Source organism: Hemitrygon akajei, chromosome 7 (assembly GCF_048418815.1).
Source record: "Hemitrygon akajei chromosome 7, sHemAka1.3, whole genome shotgun sequence".
NCBI classification, from domain to species: domain Eukaryota; kingdom Metazoa; phylum Chordata; class Chondrichthyes; order Myliobatiformes; family Dasyatidae; genus Hemitrygon; species Hemitrygon akajei.
The window spans coordinates 30,890,564-30,911,117 of NC_133130.1; the positions used below are offsets into that span (position 1 = coordinate 30,890,564).

General features: G+C 40.6%; 1 protein-coding gene across 9 annotated transcripts in view; it reads left to right on the top strand.

Annotated features, from left to right (window-relative positions):
* The window catches only part of LOC140730325 (muscarinic acetylcholine receptor M3-like), a 327,953-nt gene extending 320,799 nt beyond the window's left edge, over window positions 1–7,154 (top strand). For all 9 annotated transcript variants that reach the window (XM_073050580.1, XM_073050581.1, XM_073050583.1 and 6 more), the window contains one exon: window positions 3,803–7,154. In XM_073050580.1, coding sequence (XP_072906681.1) covers window positions 3,822–5,615 — 1,794 coding nt within the window. In that variant the 5' untranslated portion in view covers window positions 3,803–3,821 and the 3' untranslated portion in view covers window positions 5,616–7,154. The remainder of the gene's footprint in view (window positions 1–3,802) is intronic.
* The last annotated feature ends 13,400 nt before the right edge of the window (window positions 7,155–20,554 follow it).

The window sequence follows — 20,554 nt, forward strand, 5'->3', positions numbered from 1 at the left end:
CTGTTTCGGGTCAAGTGGATCAATTCATTGGTATTCATTTCCAGTTCTCTGGCTGCTGTCTCCATCATCATTTGTCTTTGCCTTCCTCTTGCTTTCTTCTCTTCAATCTTTCCCGTAATTACCGTGCATTCTAACTCCTCTTTCCTAATCACATGTCCAATGAAGTTATGTTGCCTTTTCATGATCTCATACATTATTTCTCTTTTTGTGCTTGCTCTGTTCATGACATCCTCGTTAGATATTCGTTTCACCCATGACATTCTTTGCATCCTCCTCAAAAACTACATCTCTGCTGCTTCAATTCATTTCCTCATGTTACTAGATATTGTCCAACATTCTGAACCATATAACATAACTGGATAAACGTAACCTTTCAGTACTCTGAGGCGGGTTGTCACGCCTAGTTTAGCGTTGGTCAGTATATTCTTCATTCTCGTAAAGGTGTCTTTTGCCATCCCTATTCTTTGATGTCCATGTTAAATTAAATAAAAAATAGAAATAAAAAAGTAGTGAGGGAGTGTTCATGGGTTCAACGTATGTCAAATTCAGAAATTGGATGGCAGAGGAGAAGATACTGTTGCTGAATCGTTGAGCGTGTGCCTTCAGGCTCCTGTGCCTCCTAACTGATGGTAGCAATGGGAACATGGCATGACCTGGACAATGGAGGTCCTTAGTGATGGATGCCACCTTTTCTGAGGCATCACTCCGTCAAGGTGTCCTGGATACTACGGGGGCTAGTACCCATAGTGGAGCTAAGTTTACAACTTTCTGCCATTTATTTTGATTCTGTGCGGTCGGACCACACCACCCCCCCCCCCCCCCACATAACAGACAGTGATGCAGCCAGTTAGAATGCTATCCATGGTGCATCTGTAGAAATGTTTGATTGTCTTTGTTGACATACCAAATCTCCTTTTTTAATCTCCCCAGTCCAGTTCCTTCCTTTGCAGAGTTTCTTCATGGACAATAATGGCTGCAGAATAATGGACTATTGGTCAATTTGTCCAAGCATGATTGTTATTAGTGTAATAAAACACTTTCACTCTACTTACTCTGTTCAGTCCTTTTTTACCTAAATTGGGGAAGTTCAATTTTCTCCAATCCCTGTGCACTATTTTATGCCTTTTATTACACAATTTCTTTTACTATTGACACCTGTTAGGATTGTTTTGCCTCATAGAGTTATTTTGTAACATTTGTTCATTAATAAAGTTAAAAAGATATGAAAGTCATGAATGAAAACAATTGTCTTCAAACGACAGTCTGAGTCACAAGTTCAGCATTTTCTGGGTGCCTTAATCATTGATTTTTGCATGGAGTTAACTCATTTGTGTGACCTGTCTGTTAAAATTGTTTACCCCATCACACAGATAACCTCTACATAATGTTTCATGCAAATATTTTCCGGTTGTTTGAAGACCAGAAATCCTTTCACTCATGAGTGAATTTGGAATGAGGTTTAGTGTTAGTTATAAGTTCTATTCAAAATTTTTCCTCCCTTATTGAGAAATAGGCATTTTATGTCGAACACTAGCTTTCCAGTGGAATTAAGACCAGTTTTTCAACTCTATTTTGCCGATTAAAGCTTCCATTGTTCATCAATTAAAGCAATGAGGGAGATTGAACATCGAGGCAAATGCAAAAGCTTGAAGATCGTTTCAGTCTCCGAGAAGATTCCTGCAGACAGAGACAGCGTTCGCAAATCTTGTGGTGAGCAGGCTGCGCAATGGGGTGCAAGCTGATGTTTGGTTCAATTTCGCTGATTAAAGCTTCTGTTGTTCGCTGATTAAATTGACGAAGGAGATAGAAGCATCAAGGCAAGTGTGGAGGGTGAGCACTGGCTGCCTGTCTTTTGATCGTTCTGCTTTGAAGAGGAAAACGTCTGCCAGAGAGCGCTATCCAGGTTTTCTACATTTTGGATGTAGACTTGGGCAATAGACTTTTCTTTCATTCTTATAGTTTTTTATATTCTGTGTTTTTCGCCCAATATTTCTTGTTGTTTTGTGCTGGGAGGGGGTTTTGGGTATCAATGTGCCTGTTCCATTTTTTTTGTGCGGGAGATTTGCGGATTGATGTGTTTGTTTATTTTGGGGGGAGGGTGGAGGGATTTGGATGTTGTTCCAGTTTTGTTCATTTTGTTGTGTGGGGAGGGGGATTTGGGGGTTAATGTGCTAGTTCGGTTTTTTTGTTTTTTTTGTGCCGAATGAGGGATTTGGGTGTCGATGTGCCTGGTCCATTCTTGTCATTTATTTGCATGGGTGGAGGAATTTGGGGGCTTGATGTGCCTTTTCCATTTTGTTCAGTATTTTTGTATGGGAAAGGGGAATTTGGGCGGTTGATGACCATGCTGCTTCTCTTTTCTTTCTTGGTTTCATGGCTACCCAGAGAAAAAGAACTTCAAGTTATATACTTCTATAATAAATGATCCTTGGAACCTTTTCTTTTTACCAATGTTCATCCAGTTTCTTGGTGCAATCTGTGCGTCTTGCCATTCTACTGAAAAAAGTTGGTGAGAGTAGGGAACATAAAGGATATCCCTGTGTAAATGTTGACGTGTACCTCAAGGATAGATGCTTAGCCTACTGCTCTACTCTCTCCACACCCATAACAGTGTAGCTTGGCACAGCTCAAATGCCATGTATTATTTGCTGATGACATAACTATTCTTGGAAGAATTTCAGATGCTGACAATAGGGCATACAGGAGTGAGACAGATCAGCTGGTTGAGTGGCGTTGCAGCAACAACCTTGCATTCAACATTAGTGTGACAAAAAGTTTGATTATGGACTTCGGAAACAGTCAAACAAGGCCACACCCACCAGTCCTCATTGAGGGATCAGTAATGGAAGGGGTGAGCAACATCTCTGAAGATCTATCCTGGGCCCAACATATTAATGCAGTTACAAAGGATGCACAACAGCAGCTATATTTCATTAGGAGTTTGAGGAGATTTGTAATGTCACCAACAACACTCAAATTTCTACAGCTGTAGCATGGAGAGTAATCTAAATGCCTGATATGGAGGTGCCACTGCACAGAATTGAAATAAGCTGCAGAAAGTTGATATCTCAGTCAGCTCCATCATGGGCTCTCGCCTCCCTCAGCATCCAGGGCATTTTCAAGGAGCAATGCCTCAAAAAGGCATCCATCATTAAGGACCCCCTATCACCTAGGGCATGCCCTCTTCTCATTGCCTACAGGAGCCTGAGGGCACACACTCGATGATTCAGTAATAGCTTTATCCCCTCTGCCATCTGATTTCTGAGTGGACATTGAACCCATGAACACTACCTCACTACTTTTGTTTTCTCATTTTGCAGTACCTATTTAATTTAGCTTTTTAATATACATGCTTTTAAAATTATATATGTATTGCAATATCCTACTGCTGCACAACAATTAATTTCATGATGTGTGACAGTGATATTAAACCTGATTCTAATTCTGATTGTGCTCCTGTGCTTTAGTGGTTGTGACGTAACTGAACTCAATTTGCTATTTAGCACATTTCAGCTGACTATTGGTGTTATGTAAAGATTCCTTGATTTCTTAGATTGTATTTTTAAAGATTTCCAAATATTTCTTTATAATTACTTTTGAAATGTTACTCAAAATTTTGACACACAAATATGTCCAAGAAGACACACTTGATTGTTATTGTGATGGACAGGGTTTCCAGTACTGAGTGTGAAGAATATTTTAACAATAATATTTTTGAACAGGAGCCTATACTTTTTTAAACATTGCAGTCTTTATAAGGGTCTAATTTTTAATTTGCTCTCTCTTTTATTTATTTTTACAGAATATGCCAGAAAGCCACAATGATCCCAAATTACAACAGCACAAATTCTTCATTTTTTATCAATACCAGTCTCTCCTGGAACAGAGAATCACAGGAACAAGTGGTTTTGGGTGATGGGTCTACGGATGGAAGTACCAGCAGTTTGCTAAGAGCGGCCACCTTTTCTCCCACAGCTTCTCCGGAAGCTAACACCTCTGACTCAAGTTACAATACCATTGACCCTCTTGGGGGTCACACTGTTTGGCAAGTCATTTTGATTGTCTTTTTCACAGGAATAGTCTCCTTGGTGACTATCATAGGAAACATTCTTGTGATGGTTGCATTCAAGGTGAACAAACAGTTAAAAACAGTGAACAATTACTTTCTACTTAGTCTGGCCTTTGCAGATCTGATAATTGGAGTGATTTCAATGAACCTATACACGACGTACATCATAATGGATCGATGGGCTCTGGGTAATGTAGTTTGCGACCTCTGGCTTGCCATTGACTATGTTGCTAGCAATGCTTCTGTAATGAACCTCCTGGTGATAAGTTTTGACAGATACTTATCCATTACACGGCCGCTCACCTATAGAGCTAAACGAACTCCCAAGAGAGCTGCAATAATGATTGGTCTTGCGTGGACAGTTTCATTTGTACTCTGGGCGCCTGCCATTTTGTTCTGGCAGTATATTGTAGGTAAAAGAACAGTGTCTGCGAATCAGTGTTTAATACAGTTTTTATCTGAACCAATAATTACTTTTGGTACTGCCATCGCTGCATTTTACTTGCCGGTCACCATCATGACCATCCTTTACTGGAGGATCTACAAGGAAACTGAGAAGCGCACCAAAGAACTGGCGGCTTTGCAGGCCTCGACTCATGACATGGAAACCGTGCAATTTTTCCGTCAAACTGGCAGCAGCAGGAGCTGCAGCAGCAACGAGCTGCAGCGGGAGGGAATGAGAAACAAAAGGAAGTCGAGGAGGTGCCACTTCTGGCCAACCCCCAAATCATGGAAGGCCAGCACAGAGGGTGAGCAGGAGCCAAGCAGCAGTGATAGCTGGAACAACAATGATGGTGGCGGTTCCTTGGATCATTCAGCTTCATCTGATGAGGAAGACGTGGTGACAGAAACCAGGGCAATTTATTCCATCGTGTTAAACCTTCCCGGGATTAAGGCAGTGGCTGGTCTATCCCAGTCCACAGACTTGAACAATATGGATCTCTGCAGTGACGACCTTGACAAAGTTGATTCCAGTGAGAAGGAGGAAAAGTTCAGGTCGCAGCAGTTAAAAGAAGAGCAGGACAATAGTTTCCACCAGCATTTTGCCAAGCTTCCTGCTCAGTCAATGCCATCCATCCATCCTTCAAAATCTGTGGGAGGAATTTCCTCTTTAGCAAAGTCATCCTCATCCATGCCTTTGTCTTTTAGAGAAACCACAGTTTCAAAACCTTTTGTCCCCAAATCAAGAAGTCAAACAACAAAGGGTAAGAGAATATCACTTATAAAAGAGAAAAAGGCTGCACAGACACTTAGCGCAATTTTGCTGGCTTTTATTATAACATGGACACCATACAACATAATGGTGCTGGTAAACACATTTTGTGACCAATGCATTCATGACGTACTGTGGCGCCTGGGCTACTGGTTGTGCTATGTTAACAGCACTGTGAATCCCATGTGCTATGCACTGTGCAACAAAAACTTCAGAAACACTTTCAAAATGTTACTGATGTGTCGGTGGGAAAAGAGAAAAAGACGAAGGCAGCAGTATCAGCCAAGACAATCTGTTGTTTTCCATAAAAGGATTCCATGCAAGGCTTCCTGAAGCTGCAATTGCCAGATTGTGATTGTTTCTGTTTAGTACCAATTAACTGCTTTGTCCAAGACCATACTGGCTATCAGTGTTGTGAGCACATGGCTAAAGTATATGCTGCTTTTGTATTATGTGTCGGATAGTGTTTACATGATGTTGGCAGCAGTAAAGTACTTAGAGTAGTGCTGATGTGTTTGAATTGTATTAATTTGGTTTTTTTTTGTTCTTATGAGATTCATGCACGCTTTTGCTTAATATATTAATTGACATCAACAGAGCACTTAAGTCCTAAATGCTATTATCTTGGTGCAGTAACTACAGATACTGGATTTTGCACCTCAGACCTTGAGAGTATTGCTGTACCTTAATTTGCACACTTTCCCCCCTTTATTTCTTCCCCTTCTCACTAAATTTCCCTTTAGTTCTTTATATGGGCTCCGTACTACCACACAGTTTAAAACGTTGGTTAGACTGGATTGCATAATCCGCTCTGACATGTGACAATACCCAGAGCCCAGTTTCTCCCAAAAGAGCTAAACCTCAAATTGACTTGCTTGCGCGATGAGCCCGGGGCTGATCACACTTGTGATTGCTTCTGGTTGAAGTCGTGTAATTGGAAAATTGGCACTGGTATTACTATGCATGAAGTATGGTTCACCATATAGGTCCCATCTTAGCCAGGATCTGATGTACAAAGAAGTCCAAAAGCCAAATGGATTTTCTTTGTGGGAAATCTGTATGAGCTTTCATGGAACACGTATTTAGCACAGTAAAAAAAAGGGATGAATTTCCTTGACTCCCACGGAGATTATACTTTCCATTGTCAGACAATATTTAGCATGAAGAGTCACCATCAATATGAACCTAACTTTAAGTGAAGTTGGAATTTTCATTTCTCTAGGTTGGTGAGGCTCTGTTCTCTTTCATCAAGCTGTGGAGTTACCAGTTGCTTATATCTTACCTGTGATGTGACAAATCGATGTATGAAATCGTATAACAGAAAATCCTGACATCAAACACTTTGAACTTCATGCAGTATCTGTATTCTCTGGCATTTTTACAAAAAAAAACAGTCAAAGACCAAGAATTGTGAAAAGTGAATTTATATGATGTGTATCTAGTTTGTTTTATATTTTCTTCATGCATTTCAACCAGAAGATGTTCTAGGTTTAAATTATTGTCACTGCAAAAAAAATGCACCATGTGCTTGATACGTTTCACTCCATTTTAACTAATAGTCATTAATGTTTGCAGTCCTGGATTTCATATCAAAGTAAGTATGATTTTAGGAACTGCAAATAAAATTTTTAGTGTTCATATTTAGCATCAGGCCCTGAGGATTATTGTAAAAATGATGACTTACAACATAATTCAATGTCAGTATGAGAAAAATGCACCACTGTAATTTAACCATATTTTGTATGATATTGTAAAATTTAGTAAATGAAACTCGGTGTTTAATTTGGTTCAATAACTTGACCTGTTTATTTACATATTGAATGTAATGTTCTATCAGTTGGTTTTATAGCAGCAATAAAAGTCATGCAAAATTCTTTGTACTATTACTGTACATTTTGTGGTAATGGCAGAGAAATCTTCCATAATTAGTCTGTTGTGCAAGAAATCAGATTCTGATTCAGATTCAGTTTATTGTCATTTAGAAACCACAAATGCAATGCAGTTAAAAAATGAGACAACATTCTTCCAGAATGATATCACAAAAACACATGACAGAACAGACTACACCAGAAAATCCACATAACGTTTGACAATCCCCTATCCAGAGTCCGCAGAGGCTGCTGCGTATTAAGATCGCACTACCATCTTAGCGTATTTCCTGGAAAGGAGCTTTAAACCCACCAGACAAAACAAGACCAAAAACTAAAACGACAAGACCTGCACAAAACCACATAGTTACAACATATAGTTACAACAGTGCAAACAATAGCATAATTGATAAAAAAAACAGACCATGGGCACAGTAAGAGTAGTCCAAAAATGTTAAAAGACTATAAGTTCGAAAGAAACGACCACACAGTTTCCACAATTCCTCAGGGTCCCGATAGACTCGTCATCCCATGCCGACGGCAGAAGGGAGTACCCCCGCTATGGACTCAGCCTCGCAGACGCAGCACACAGTGAAAGCGCCCTAACCACAGTGGACTCCGTGTCCGTCGAACCTCTGAGCCTCCGACCATCCCCTCCGGCACAGCTTCTTCGAGCACCATCCTCTGCCGAGCGTATTAAGACGCCCCTGCCAACGGCCACCGGCAACGCGACCCCGAGCACTGGGGGCCTGTTCTTCTCAGCAGAGACCCGGACCTCACAGGAGCAGCAGCAAAAAAGAAGGCCTTCCTGGAGATTTCCCGGTTCGTCCGTGCTCCCAATTTATCATTAATATCTGAAATCAAAAATGTATGATGTTATTAGAAATATCATTCTCCATGTCAAGAACCCCAGATTCATTACTCACCCCTAACTGATTTAGAAATTGAGGCAAAACGTTACTTGTCACTTTAATCGTGTAGTGGATTAGGGAAAAATCCAAGTTACTGGGGCAGCATAGCATTTGCATAACACTGTTACAACTCAGGTTCAATTCCGTTACTGTCCACAAAGAGTTTGTATGTTATTCCAGTGACTTCTGGGTGCTCCGGTTTCCTCCCACATTCCAAAGACAAACAGGTTAAGAAGTTAGTTGGTCACCATGGGTGTAACTGGGTGGTGTGGGCTCAATGGACCAGAAGGGGCCCATTACCCTGGTGTATCTCTAAATAAAGATAAAAATAAATACTGACACAAAAAGTGAAAGGAAAAAAGGCAAGATTTGCTTGGTAGGGATGATGTATCACTAATAAAGACATAAAAAAGGTCTTAGCCATTTGACCTGTTGTGCCATTTAAAAGCTTGTGACTGACCTTCTAGCTCAGCATCATTTTCTTGAGCTGATGTCAACGATTCCCTTAATGTCTCAAACCTCCCAGTTTCTGTCTTCAGTATACCTAGTGATTGAACTTCCCTGCCCCTCTAGCCTAATGAATTTCACAGATTCCCTATCCCTAATATTGATTTGCACATCTTTAGTGCAAAAAGTTTAGCTTGAGGATGAATTCCTGACACACACTGTGGACAGGACAATGACAGAACAGGCCATATTGGATCTAGTACTAGGTACAAATCTGGTCAGGTGACAGGCCGCTCCATGGATGAGCATTTCAGAAATAAAGGCCACAACTCCCCGACCTTTAGCATAACCATGCACAAGAATAGAAGCAAACAATATCAAGGGTTCAAAGGTACATTTAATGTCAGAGAAATGTATACATCCTGAAATGCTTTTTTCTTCGCAACCATCCATGAAAACAGAGTGCCCATAAAGATTGAACAACAGCTAAATGTTAGAACCCCAAAGCTCCCCCCAGCTCCCCTCCCTCCCACGCATAAGCAACAGTCTCTCCTCCCCCCCATGGGCAAAAAGAGCGTTGACGCCCACCACAGAGCACTCAAGCGTGAGCAAAGCAACAACAAAGACACAGATTTGCAGTTACCCCAAAGACTTCACATTTCACCTGGTATTCAAGATAACACAGATTCTCTCTCTCCCTAATAAGGGAGAAAGAATTTAATTGGGAGAGGCCAAATTAGAATGGTAATGGTAATGGTAACTTGAGAGCATAAATTGGGAGCAAATGTTCTCAGCAAAACACACAGCAGAAATTCAGGGAGCACTTGCATGAGGTTTGTCCATTGAGGCAGGGACAAAAGTGGTGGAACATTTATTCAAGAAAAAGAAGGAAGCATACTTAAGGTTGAGGATGGAAAAATCAGATGCAGCTCTTGAGAATTATAAAGTAGCCAACGATGGACTTAAGAGTGTTTGAAGAGGGCATGAGATTACTAGAGGGCTTTGACAAGTTGGGATGGGGAAACCCCAAAACGTTTTATATGTACATGAAAAATAGGAGGATGATGTTTTGCTTTGCATCTGGCTTAATGTGGTGCAGTTCAATGGGCAGATTTCCTGGAATGTGGAAATCAAGCGGCTCCATTGAGTTCCATGAAGAAACCGCCAGCCTGATATTGGTGCCATGATCGATGCTGAGCCTGAATCTGAACCTCTTGCCCAGCCAACAACATAGAAGCTGACACACTCAAATGGATTTGCTGGTTTTTATTCAGATCCATTACAATAACTTCCACCACTTACTGGAAGAATCACGAAGTCTGAGATTCAAAGAAGAGAATCTGAGGAGGAAGGATCTGGCTTGGGAAATGTCAGGCAGATTTTCCTTGGAATTTAATTTATGAAGCAACTAATCAACACAAAATGCCAATGTGACCGTTTCAACAGCAATTGCCAATATAATTGACATGCTGGCTTAATTGACATCTTGCTCCAATGGAGCAAGTGCAATAAAACTCCTTCCTGCCCAGACCCTGCAGTATTTCAAGTAGACTTGATTCAGCTGGTGAGATTTTTCATGTAAACATCACCATGCAATAACATCTTTACTAATTCATCAGGCAAAGTTCAACTTCAAGTTCAAATTTACTGTTATTCAACCATACACATGTATACAGCTAAATGAAACATTGTTCCTCCAGGGCCAAGGTGCAAAACACAGTACGTATAGTCACACACAGCACTTACAGTTACAAAATAATATTTACACTAGTCCCTGAATGACACCTTGTGTTGGACCTGGAGAGGATGCTGCCATTTTTAGAGCCAAAGGTTTCCAGTCACACCAGAGGACATCAAGAAGTAGATCCAGGACATTGAGTGTATCTTGAATACTTGTGGTCCATGATATCCATGGTGTTCAAAAATGGTCCTTACATTAATACCCAATCTTGTTTTGGCCTTGACTTGGTCTTGTCTTCCTGATTTACACTATCCTCTACCACAACCACCAATACTTTTTATGTCTTCTAAACTTAACTCTACCCAATACTGTATGTCTTCTTATATAAAACCATAATATTTTCCACTGCCTTCACCTCATTATTTTTAATCAGGGTTACTTAGTGAAAAAAGGGATCCAGTGCTTTCCCGGCGTATTTGATAAACAAACTCTTCTAGGACTTCCATCCAGGTACAGGTATTGCTTATAACCAGAGTTTCAATGGCTAACTCCGCCATCTTCATCAGGGATGAAGATGGTTATAATCTATATCTGTACCCAACTGGAAGCAAGGGAAGAGTTTATTAAGGTTACTTGGTGTCCATTTTCATTTTATTAATTTCCTTGAAGATGTAAGTGTCAGGAAATATTTACCGTATGTACCTTGTGTTCTTTTGTTATCTTATTGGACTCTAATTTGTGGTATATTCTTATATTTACATGCCTTGTTCCCTTTGGCAGTCACCTGATACTATTGTAGATTTCCTGACCATGGCATATTTGTTTTTTTCTTTTTTTAACTTTTTAAATCGCCTCTCTCTGTAACTTAAGTGGTTAACACCTTAACACGTTTAGTTATTTGATTCACAAGGGTACTGGTCGCACTGGAACAGTGCTAACTAATTGAAGCCCACATCATTTTTCTCAGCCAGTCAAATCTCTAATCTAGAGTATACAGTTAATGACAGGATCATTAACAATGCTGATACTCAAAGGGATCTTGGGTTCCAAATCCATTGCTCTCTGAAAGCAAATGCACAGTTAATAGGCTCGTAAAGCAGACAAATGGCATGCTTCCCTTTATTGGATCAGAATCAGGTTTAATATCGCCAGCATATGTCGTGAAATTTCTTGATTTTGCAGCAGTCATATGATGCAATACATAATAGGAAAAAGCTGTTAATTACAGTAAGTGTATATTTTAAATAGTTAAATTAAGTAAGTGCAGAAATAGAAACAAAAAAAGTAGTGACGTAGTGTTCATGGGTTGAACGTGAACAGATGCTGCCTTCTTGAGGTATCACTCCTTGAAGAAGTCCTGGATGCTGGGGAGGCTAGTGGCCACCTTGGAGATAACTAAGTTTACATCTCTCTGCAACTTATTTCGATCCTGTGCAGTAGCACCAGTCCCACCCCCACACCCCACCCCCATACCAGATGGTGATGCAGCCAGTTAAAGTGCTCTCCCCAGCGCATTTGTAGAAATTTTACGAGTGTTTTTCTTGACATACCAAATTTCCTCAAACTCCCAATGAAATATACAATAGATGCCATTGTGCCTTCTTTGTAGCTACATCAGCATGTTGGGTCCAGGTTAAGTCCTCAGACATATTGACACCCAGGAACTTAAATTACTCACTCTTTCCCCTTCTGATCCATCTATGAAGACTGGTGTATGTTCCCTCGATTGGATGTGCTGGTATTGCAGAGTTCAGAGGAGATTTAGAAACATAGAAAACGTACAGCACAACACAGGCCCTTCAGCTCACAAAGCTGCGCCAAACATGTCCTTACCTTAGAAATTATGAAGGGCTACCCATAGCCCTCTATTTTTTCTAAGCTCCATGTCCCTATCCAGGAGTCTCTTAATCCAGGAGTACCTATCGTATCCACCTCCACCACTGCCACCAGCAGCTCATTCCACACACTCACCTCTCTCTGCGTACTGCATAGAAAACTTACCCCTGACATCTCTTCTGTACGTACCTCCAAGCACCTTAGAACTGTGCCCTCTCATGCTAGCTACTTAAACTCTGGGGAAAAGCCTCTAGCTATTCACACGATCAATGCCTCTCATCTTATACACCTCTATCAAGTCATTTCTCATCCTCCGTTATCCCAAGGAAAAAAGGACGAGTTCACTCAACCTATTCTCATTAGGCCTGCTCCCCAATCTAGGCAACATCCTTGTAAATCTCCTCTGCATCCTTTCTATGGTTTCCACATCCTTCCTATAGTGAGGTGACCAGAACTGAGCGCAGTACTGCAAGTGGAGTCTGACCAGGGTCCTATATAGCTGCAACATTACCTCTCGGCTCTTAAATTCAGTCCCACGATTGATGAAAGCCAATGCATCGTATGCTTTCTTAACCACAGAGTCAACCTGCACAGCAGCTTTGAGTGTCTTATGGACTCAGACCCCAAGATCACTCTGATCCTCCACACTGCTAAGAGTCTTAACATTAATACTGTATCCTGTCATCATATTTGACCTACCAAAATGAACCACCTCACAGTTACAAATACAAATACAAATACTTTATTGTCACCAATCAATTGATACTAGAGCGTACAATCATCATAGTGATATTTGTTTCTGCGCTTCGCGCTCCCTGAAGTACAAATCAAAGTAAATATAATAAAAATTTAAATTATAAATCATAATTAGAAAATAGATAAGGGAAAGTACGGTAGTGCAAGTCAGGTCCAGGTATTTGGAAGGTACGGCCCTGATGGTTCAACTTATCTGGGTTGAACTCCGTCTGCCACTTCTCAGCCCAGTTTTGCATCCTATCAATGTCCCGCTGTAACCTCTGACAGCCCTCCACACTATCCACAACACCTCCAACCTCTGTGTCATCAACAAATTTACTAACTCATCCCTCCACTTCCTCATCCAGATCATTTATAAAAATCACCAAGAGTAGGGGTCCCAGAACAGATCCCTGAGGCACACCACTGGTCACCGACCTCCATGCAGAATATGACCCATCTACAACCACACTTTATCTTCTGTGGGCAAGCCAATTCTGGATCTAAAAAGCAATGTCCCCTTGGATCCCATACCTCCTTACTTCCTCAAAAAGCCTTGAATGGGGTACCTTGTCAAATGCCTTGCTGAAATCCATATACACTACATCTACTGCTCTTCCTTCATCAATGTGTTTAGTCACATCCTCAAAAAATTCAATCAGGCTCGTAAGGCAGGACCTGCCTTTCAGAAATCCATGCTGACTATTCCTAATCATGTTATGCCTCCCAAATGTTCTTAATTCCTGCCTCTCAGGATCTTCTCCATCATCTTGCCAACTACTGAAGTAAGAATCACTGGTCTATAATTTCCTGGGCTATCTCTACTCCCTTTCTTGAATAATGGAACAACATCCGCAACCTTCCAATCCTCTGGAACCTCTCCCATCCCCATTGATGATGCAAAGATCATTGCCAGAGGCTCAGCAATCTTCTTCCTCTCTTCCCACTGTCGCTGGGGTACATCTCGTCTGGTCACAGTGACTTATTCAACTTGATGCTTTCCAAAAGCTCTAGCACATCCTCTTTCTTAATATCTACATGCTCAATCTTTTGAGTCCACTGTAAGTCATCCCTGTAATCACCAGAATCCTTTTCCATAGTGAATACTGAAGCAAAGTATTCATTAAGTACCTCCACTATCTCCTCCAGTTCCATGCACACTTTTGCACTGTCACACTTGATTGGTCCTATTCTCTCATGTCTTATCCTCTTGCTCTTCACATAATTATAGAATGCCTTGGGGTTTTCCTTAATCCTGTATGCCAAGGCCTTCTCCTGGCCCCTTCTGGCACTCCTAGTTTCTTTCTTAAGCTCCTGCTTGCTAGCCTTATAATCTTCTAGATCTCTATCACTACCTAGCTTCTTTGAGCCTTTTATAAGCTCTTCTTTTCTTCTTGACTAGATTTACAACAGCCTTAGTACACCACAGTTCCTCTACCCTACCATCCTTTCCCTGTCTCATTGGAATGTACCTATGCAGAACTCTATGCAAATATCTCCTGAACATTTGCCACATTTCTTCCGTACATTTCCCTGAGAACATCTGTTCCCAATATATGCTTCCAACTTCTTGCCTGATAGCCTCATATTTCCCCTTACTCCAATTAAACATTTTCCTAACCTATCTGTTCCTATCCCTCTCCAATGCTATGGTAAAGAAGATAGAATTGTGATCACTATCTCCAAAATGCTCTCCCACTGAGAGATCTGACACCTGACTAGGTTCATTTCCCAATACCAGATCAAGTACAGCCTCTCCTCTTGAAGGCTTATTTACATATTGTGTCAGAAAACCTTGTAGAACACACCTAACAAACTCTACCCCCTCTAAACCCCTCACTCTAGGAAGATGCCAATCGATATTTGGAAAACTAAAATCTCCCACCACAACAATCCTGTTATTATACCTTTCCAGAATCTGTCTTCCTATTTGCTCCGCAATGTTTACAAGAATGATTCCAGGAGTGGAAGGGTTATCATATGAGGAGTGCTGGGTTGCTATGGAACTGTTCTTGCTGGAAGTCAGAAGAATGAAAGGAGATCTCACTGAAACCTATCAAATTTTGAAAGGCCTGGATAGAGTTGATGTGGAGAGGATGCTTCCAATTGTGCGGGAGTCTAGGATCAGAGGGCACAGCCTCAGAATAGAGGGAATTTCTATCACCAGAGGGTGGTGAATCTGTGGAATTTGTTGCCACAGGAAACTGTGGAGGCCAGGTCATTGGTTGTATTTAAGATAGAGGTTGATAGTTTCTTGATTAATCAGGACATGAAAGGTTATGTGGGGAAGGCTGGAGAAAGGGGTTGAGAGGGAAATGGATCAGCCATGATAGAATGGCAGAGCAGACTTGATGGGCCAAATGGCCCAATTCTGCTCCTATGCCTTGTAGTTTTATGGTGTTAGATAGATAGATAGATAGATAGATAGATAGATAGATACTTTATTCATCCCCATGGGGAAATTCAACTTTTTTTCCAATGTCCCATACACTTGTTGTAGCAAAACTAATAACATACAAGTCAACACATTGAGTTCAAGAGTCAGAAAGTTACGTCACAACTTTATAAAACTTTAATTAGGCCACATCTGGACTATTGCATTCAGTTCTGGTCACCCTATTGTAGGAAGGACATGGAGGTGTTAGAGAGGACACTGCCAGGACTGGAGGGCACCTGTGACAAGGAGAGGTTGGACAAACTAGCGTTGTTTTTTTTTCTGGAATGGTGTAGGCTGAAAAGAGACCTGATAGTTATAAAATTATAAGAGGCATAGATAGAGAGTCAATATCGTTTTCCCAGAGTGGGAATGTATTATACCAGAGGACATTCATTGAGTTTGAGAGGAGAAGTCTAAGGGGATGTGTGGAGCAAGTTTATTTTTACACAGAGAGCGCAGGGAGCCTGGAAAGCACTCACAGGAGTATTGTTGGAAGCAGATAAGATAGAAGTGTTTCCGACGGTCTTAGAAAGGCACATGAATATGCAACGAATGGAGGAATATGGACCATGTGCAAGCAGAAACAATTAGGTGTTATTGATTAGTCTGCCAGAGCGTTGTGAGCTGGAGGGTCCGTTCATGCGCTCTGGTGCTCCGTGCTGTCTGTTCTCTGTTACTCACCCTGTTTCATTGAGGTTATGAACATGAGAGATTCTACAGATGCTGGAAATCCAAACCAACTCACACGAAGTGCTGGAGGAACTAAACAGCTCAGGCAGCATTTATGGAAATGAATAAATAATCAATATTTTGGGCTGAGACCCTTCATCAGGACTGGAAAGGAAGGTGGAAGATGCCAGAGTAAAAGGGTAGGGGGTGTGGAAGGAAGACAAGCTAGAAGATGATAGGTGAAACCAGGTGGGTTATGATTAAGTAAAGATTATGACTCTTGATTCTACTTTTAAAGTTGATCCTAGTTGAACTTTGTCCTCTCCATTTCTTTGTCAAATGCTGACCCACAACAACTGGATCTTTCATCTCTTAGTCTATCTTCATTATTGCTGCTCAGACACTCCCTCTCCCTGCTAAGCAGGATTCCACACCCCCACCCATGTTCTTGATAGTTAATTGACTGGTGGTAGGTAGGGCCAAGGAACAAAAACCATTCAGACAATTATATCCTCTCTCCATTCTTCCTGATCCACTCAATTCTTGCTCCCAGTTAAAATTCAACACTGATTCCAAATCAGGATGCAAGTTGGTTGGAGTCATACTGAATTCCGGGGTTTAGTCTGAAGGGTGAATACTTCACTCTCTCATAACAACGAAAGATAATTTAATATGCAAAATTCCTCCAATATTTAAGTGACATAAAGGACAGCTACTGGCATAGGAGGTGATGGATTAAAAAAAACAATTACAGCATTTAAGAGGATTTTAGACAGGGGCTTACATGGACAAGACATAGAGTAATATGGAACTATTGTGCGTAAATAAATGGAATCAGTGTTGATGAGTAAAATGGTTGGCATGAGAGTGGTGAGCTGAAGGACCCATTTATGTCTGTACAACTGCCTGACTATTAAATCCACCTCAGGTATTCTATTTTGTGAGAGTGGAATAGAATAAATATTTGATGTTAAATATAACCAGATTAAATACATTAGAATTTTCAACCCTGAGGACAACAAGGTAAGATAGCAAAATGTTTCAATGGCTGCAGCCTTCCTGATGTAAAAAAAGATGATTGGTTTTCAGAAGTTAATCACTATCATCTCGTGACTGAGGAGCTCTTAGTAGAGCATCCCAGACCCTATCATGATTAACCTTGTCTCCTACTGGTGAAGAACAGACTTACAGAGACAGTTATATAGTTCTCAGATCTGTTCACAACTTCTGTAAAACAGGGCTCACTTGCTAGGTAGAGAAGTATCAGGATAATAAGAGGGCATTCACCTCCTTCCCTTTGCTATCCAGCATAAGATTTATATTGCTGCATCTACTTCAAGCACAGCTCAGAATGCACATCTGGATAGAGTGTTTGTTAATGGGATATTGTAAAGTTTTAATCACCAGCACCAGTTCTGCTTTTATCCAGCTACTTGGAGGCAGAACAGAAGAACTTTGTGGCCCACAGGATTCAGGGTGTATTTTGCTTTACTTGGCTCACTGAAGTGCAAGTGAAACACCTTAGCGTGATGAAGAGGGAGACTGACTGCACGTAGCAATAGAAAAGGTTCAAATTACTTTGCAACAACAACAACAATCAATCGGAATTTAGAGTTGATGTGTGAGATACAATGCAAACATTTAAAGGATTAGTCTTGAGCACTACGTAAACATAAATAATGCCTGGCAGATAAGGATACAGGTGTGAAGAAGAATTTCTTCATACAAGGAGAAGGAAAAGTACTTCATACCTACAAGGTGGACTAATGGAGGCAGAGTGTATTTTTATTATTATTATATTATAAAATATATTATTTTACCTCCTGGTGCTGTTCTGTGACTATCTCTTCTGATGGATAATTGAGAGTATTGATGTACAGAGGGATCTTGGTGCCAAAGTCCATCGATCACTGAAGGCATTCGTTTCTGATCACCCCATTACAGGAACAATGTGGATGCTTTGGAGAGGGCACTGAAAAGGTTCGCCAGGATGCTGCATGGATTGGAAGGCATTTGCATTAAGGTGAAGTTGGACAGTCTTGAGTTGTTCCCCATAGAAAATCACAGGCTGAAGGGACATGATAGAAGTTACTAAATTTATGAGAGGCACAGATGGGGTTGACAGTCAGAATCTTTTCTACAGGGCAGAAATGTCACACACTAGAGGGCATGCTTTTAAGTTTAGAGTGGGGAAGTATAAAGGCAATAGTAAAGTGTATTGCACAGAGAGTGTTAGGTGCCCGGAATGGGTTATTGAGGGTAGTAATGGACTTTGTGTTTGAAGAAGTTTCTTGACAGGCATATAAGTTTGACTGAAGTGGAGTACTGCTATTGGAATTGGTTTATTATTGTCACATGTACCAAGACAGAGTAAAAAGTGTGTCTTACATACTATTCACACAGATCAAATCATTACATTATGCTTGGAGGTAGAATCGTGGCAGCTACTGAGAAAATACAGTGTAGTAAACAATGAAGTACAGGATCATAACGAGCTAGATTGTGAGGTCAAGAGTCCATTTTATCACACAAGAGGACGATTTAATACTCTTATTACATTTGAGCAGGAGCTGTCCTTGAGCCTGGTAGTAAATGCTTTCAGGCTTTGGAATCTTATATTTATATTTTATAGTTTGCATTTACATTTTTGATATGGATGATACACAGAAGGATCATCTTTAGCATACATTGGCATTATATGCTATAAAGAGAGTGTGGACAAGCTCAGATTGTTTTGTCTGCAGCAGCGGAGGCTGAGGGGAGAGCTGATAGACGTTTATAAGATTATGAGAGGCATTGATACTGCAAATACAAAAGAAGCAGTTAAAAGGCACATGAATATGTAGAGGGTGGAAGGATATGGACATTGTGTAAATAGAAGGGATTAGTTGCTCAGCAGAACATTGTGGGCTGACAGGCCTGTCCTTGTGCTGTACTCTTCTGGGTTCTACATTCTGAAAGTTGATTGGGAAAGTGAGAAGATGGTTGGACAGCAGCCCATAGTTTCTTTGTGATGGCAGGAGGACCATATGACTATAAACGTATAAATAGAAACAAACTATTTGGCCCTTTGAGCCTACTTTAGCATTCAATGTCAGAAACAGAATCAGATTTATTACTCCCAACACAGTAAGAATATGGCCAGTCCAACTTCCCTCAAGCCCACTTTCCTGCCCTTTTTCTTTAAAATATCCTGATTACAAGAATCAGAATCTGAATCAAGTTCCTTATCACTATCTTATAAGACATGAAATTTGTGGCTTTGTCTGTAGATCTATACAAGTTCTAAATATGTTCAACAATTGAGCATCAAATGTTTTCTGGGCATAGACTCACAACTCAGTGAGAGAAGAATTTGTTCATCATAGTACTAAGTGATCATGGCTTGTTCTAAGATTATATCCTCTGATCCTAGACTCTGCTATGATGGGAAATATCCTCTCGGCATTTAACCTATCAAGGTCGTAAGGATCCAATATTATTTTATCTTATGCTACTAGACTCCAATGAATACAGGTCTGAACTGTTTGATCTTCATTTATCCGAAAATCACCCCATACCCAAGGTCATCCATGTGAACCTTTCTGACCTGCCTCCCATTGTAATATATCTTTCCTGCATTGAGGAGACTAAAACTGTACGTTGTATTCTGGATGTGGTCTCATTAGTGTCTTTTTCTACGCAATAAAACATATTTACTTATATTTATATTACTTCCCATGAAATAAAAGCCAACATTTCATTCGCCTTCCTGATTACTTGCTGCAACTATGCGTTAGCTAAAGATCCCCAGATCCCTTTGTGCTGGACTTTATGCTTTATCATTCTTCTCATCTTAGACTCTTTGTCATAGAGTTATAGAGTCATACAGCATGGAAACAGACCCTCAGGCCCATCTCATCCGTGCAGATCAAGATCCATGCAAGCGAGTCCCATTTACCCTCAATGGGCCCATATCCCTCTATAATCTTTCCTATCCGTCACATATCCTGATATCTTTTGGATGTTCTATTGTACCTACCCCAATTATTTCTTCTGGCAGCTCATTCTGTATATGTACTACAATCTGCATGAAGAATTTATCCTTCTGTTTACTTTGAGATCTTTCCCCTATTACCTTAAACTTAAGTCATCTAGTTTTTGGTTTCCTTTCCTCGGGATATGAGACTGGGCACTTTCACCATAGCCCTGCCTCTCATGATTGTACACCTCTCTATAAGATTACCCTTCACTTTCCTATGTTCAAAGGAAAAAGTCCAAGCCTCCTTATAACCCAGGACCTAAATTGAATTTTTAGCTTCTCACAGTCCTGCATTTGCCAACATTTTGTCCATTTACTTAAACTCTGTAAACATGCTTTCCACAATGTGCAAATATTTTTAAAGTTGCTTGATCAACCTCCAGTGACCAACATTGATTGGGTTGCTCTCCTTTGCAGCCTCATCTAGTTCCAAAAGGGAAATGTTTGGACAGTGTCAGAAAAGGAGTTGTAGAGTTTTAGGAAGATGGTTTAATTATTTGAAATGACATCCAGCTTGGGTAAGAGCAGTTAATACTATTGCTCTACATAAAGTTAATGCACCCAAAATTAAAGTGACAGCTAAAGAAACTAAACAGACGTTACTTTACCACTTTAAAGCAGAGTATGCTATCTAGCTCTTAAATACAAAAGCAATCCCTGTAATATC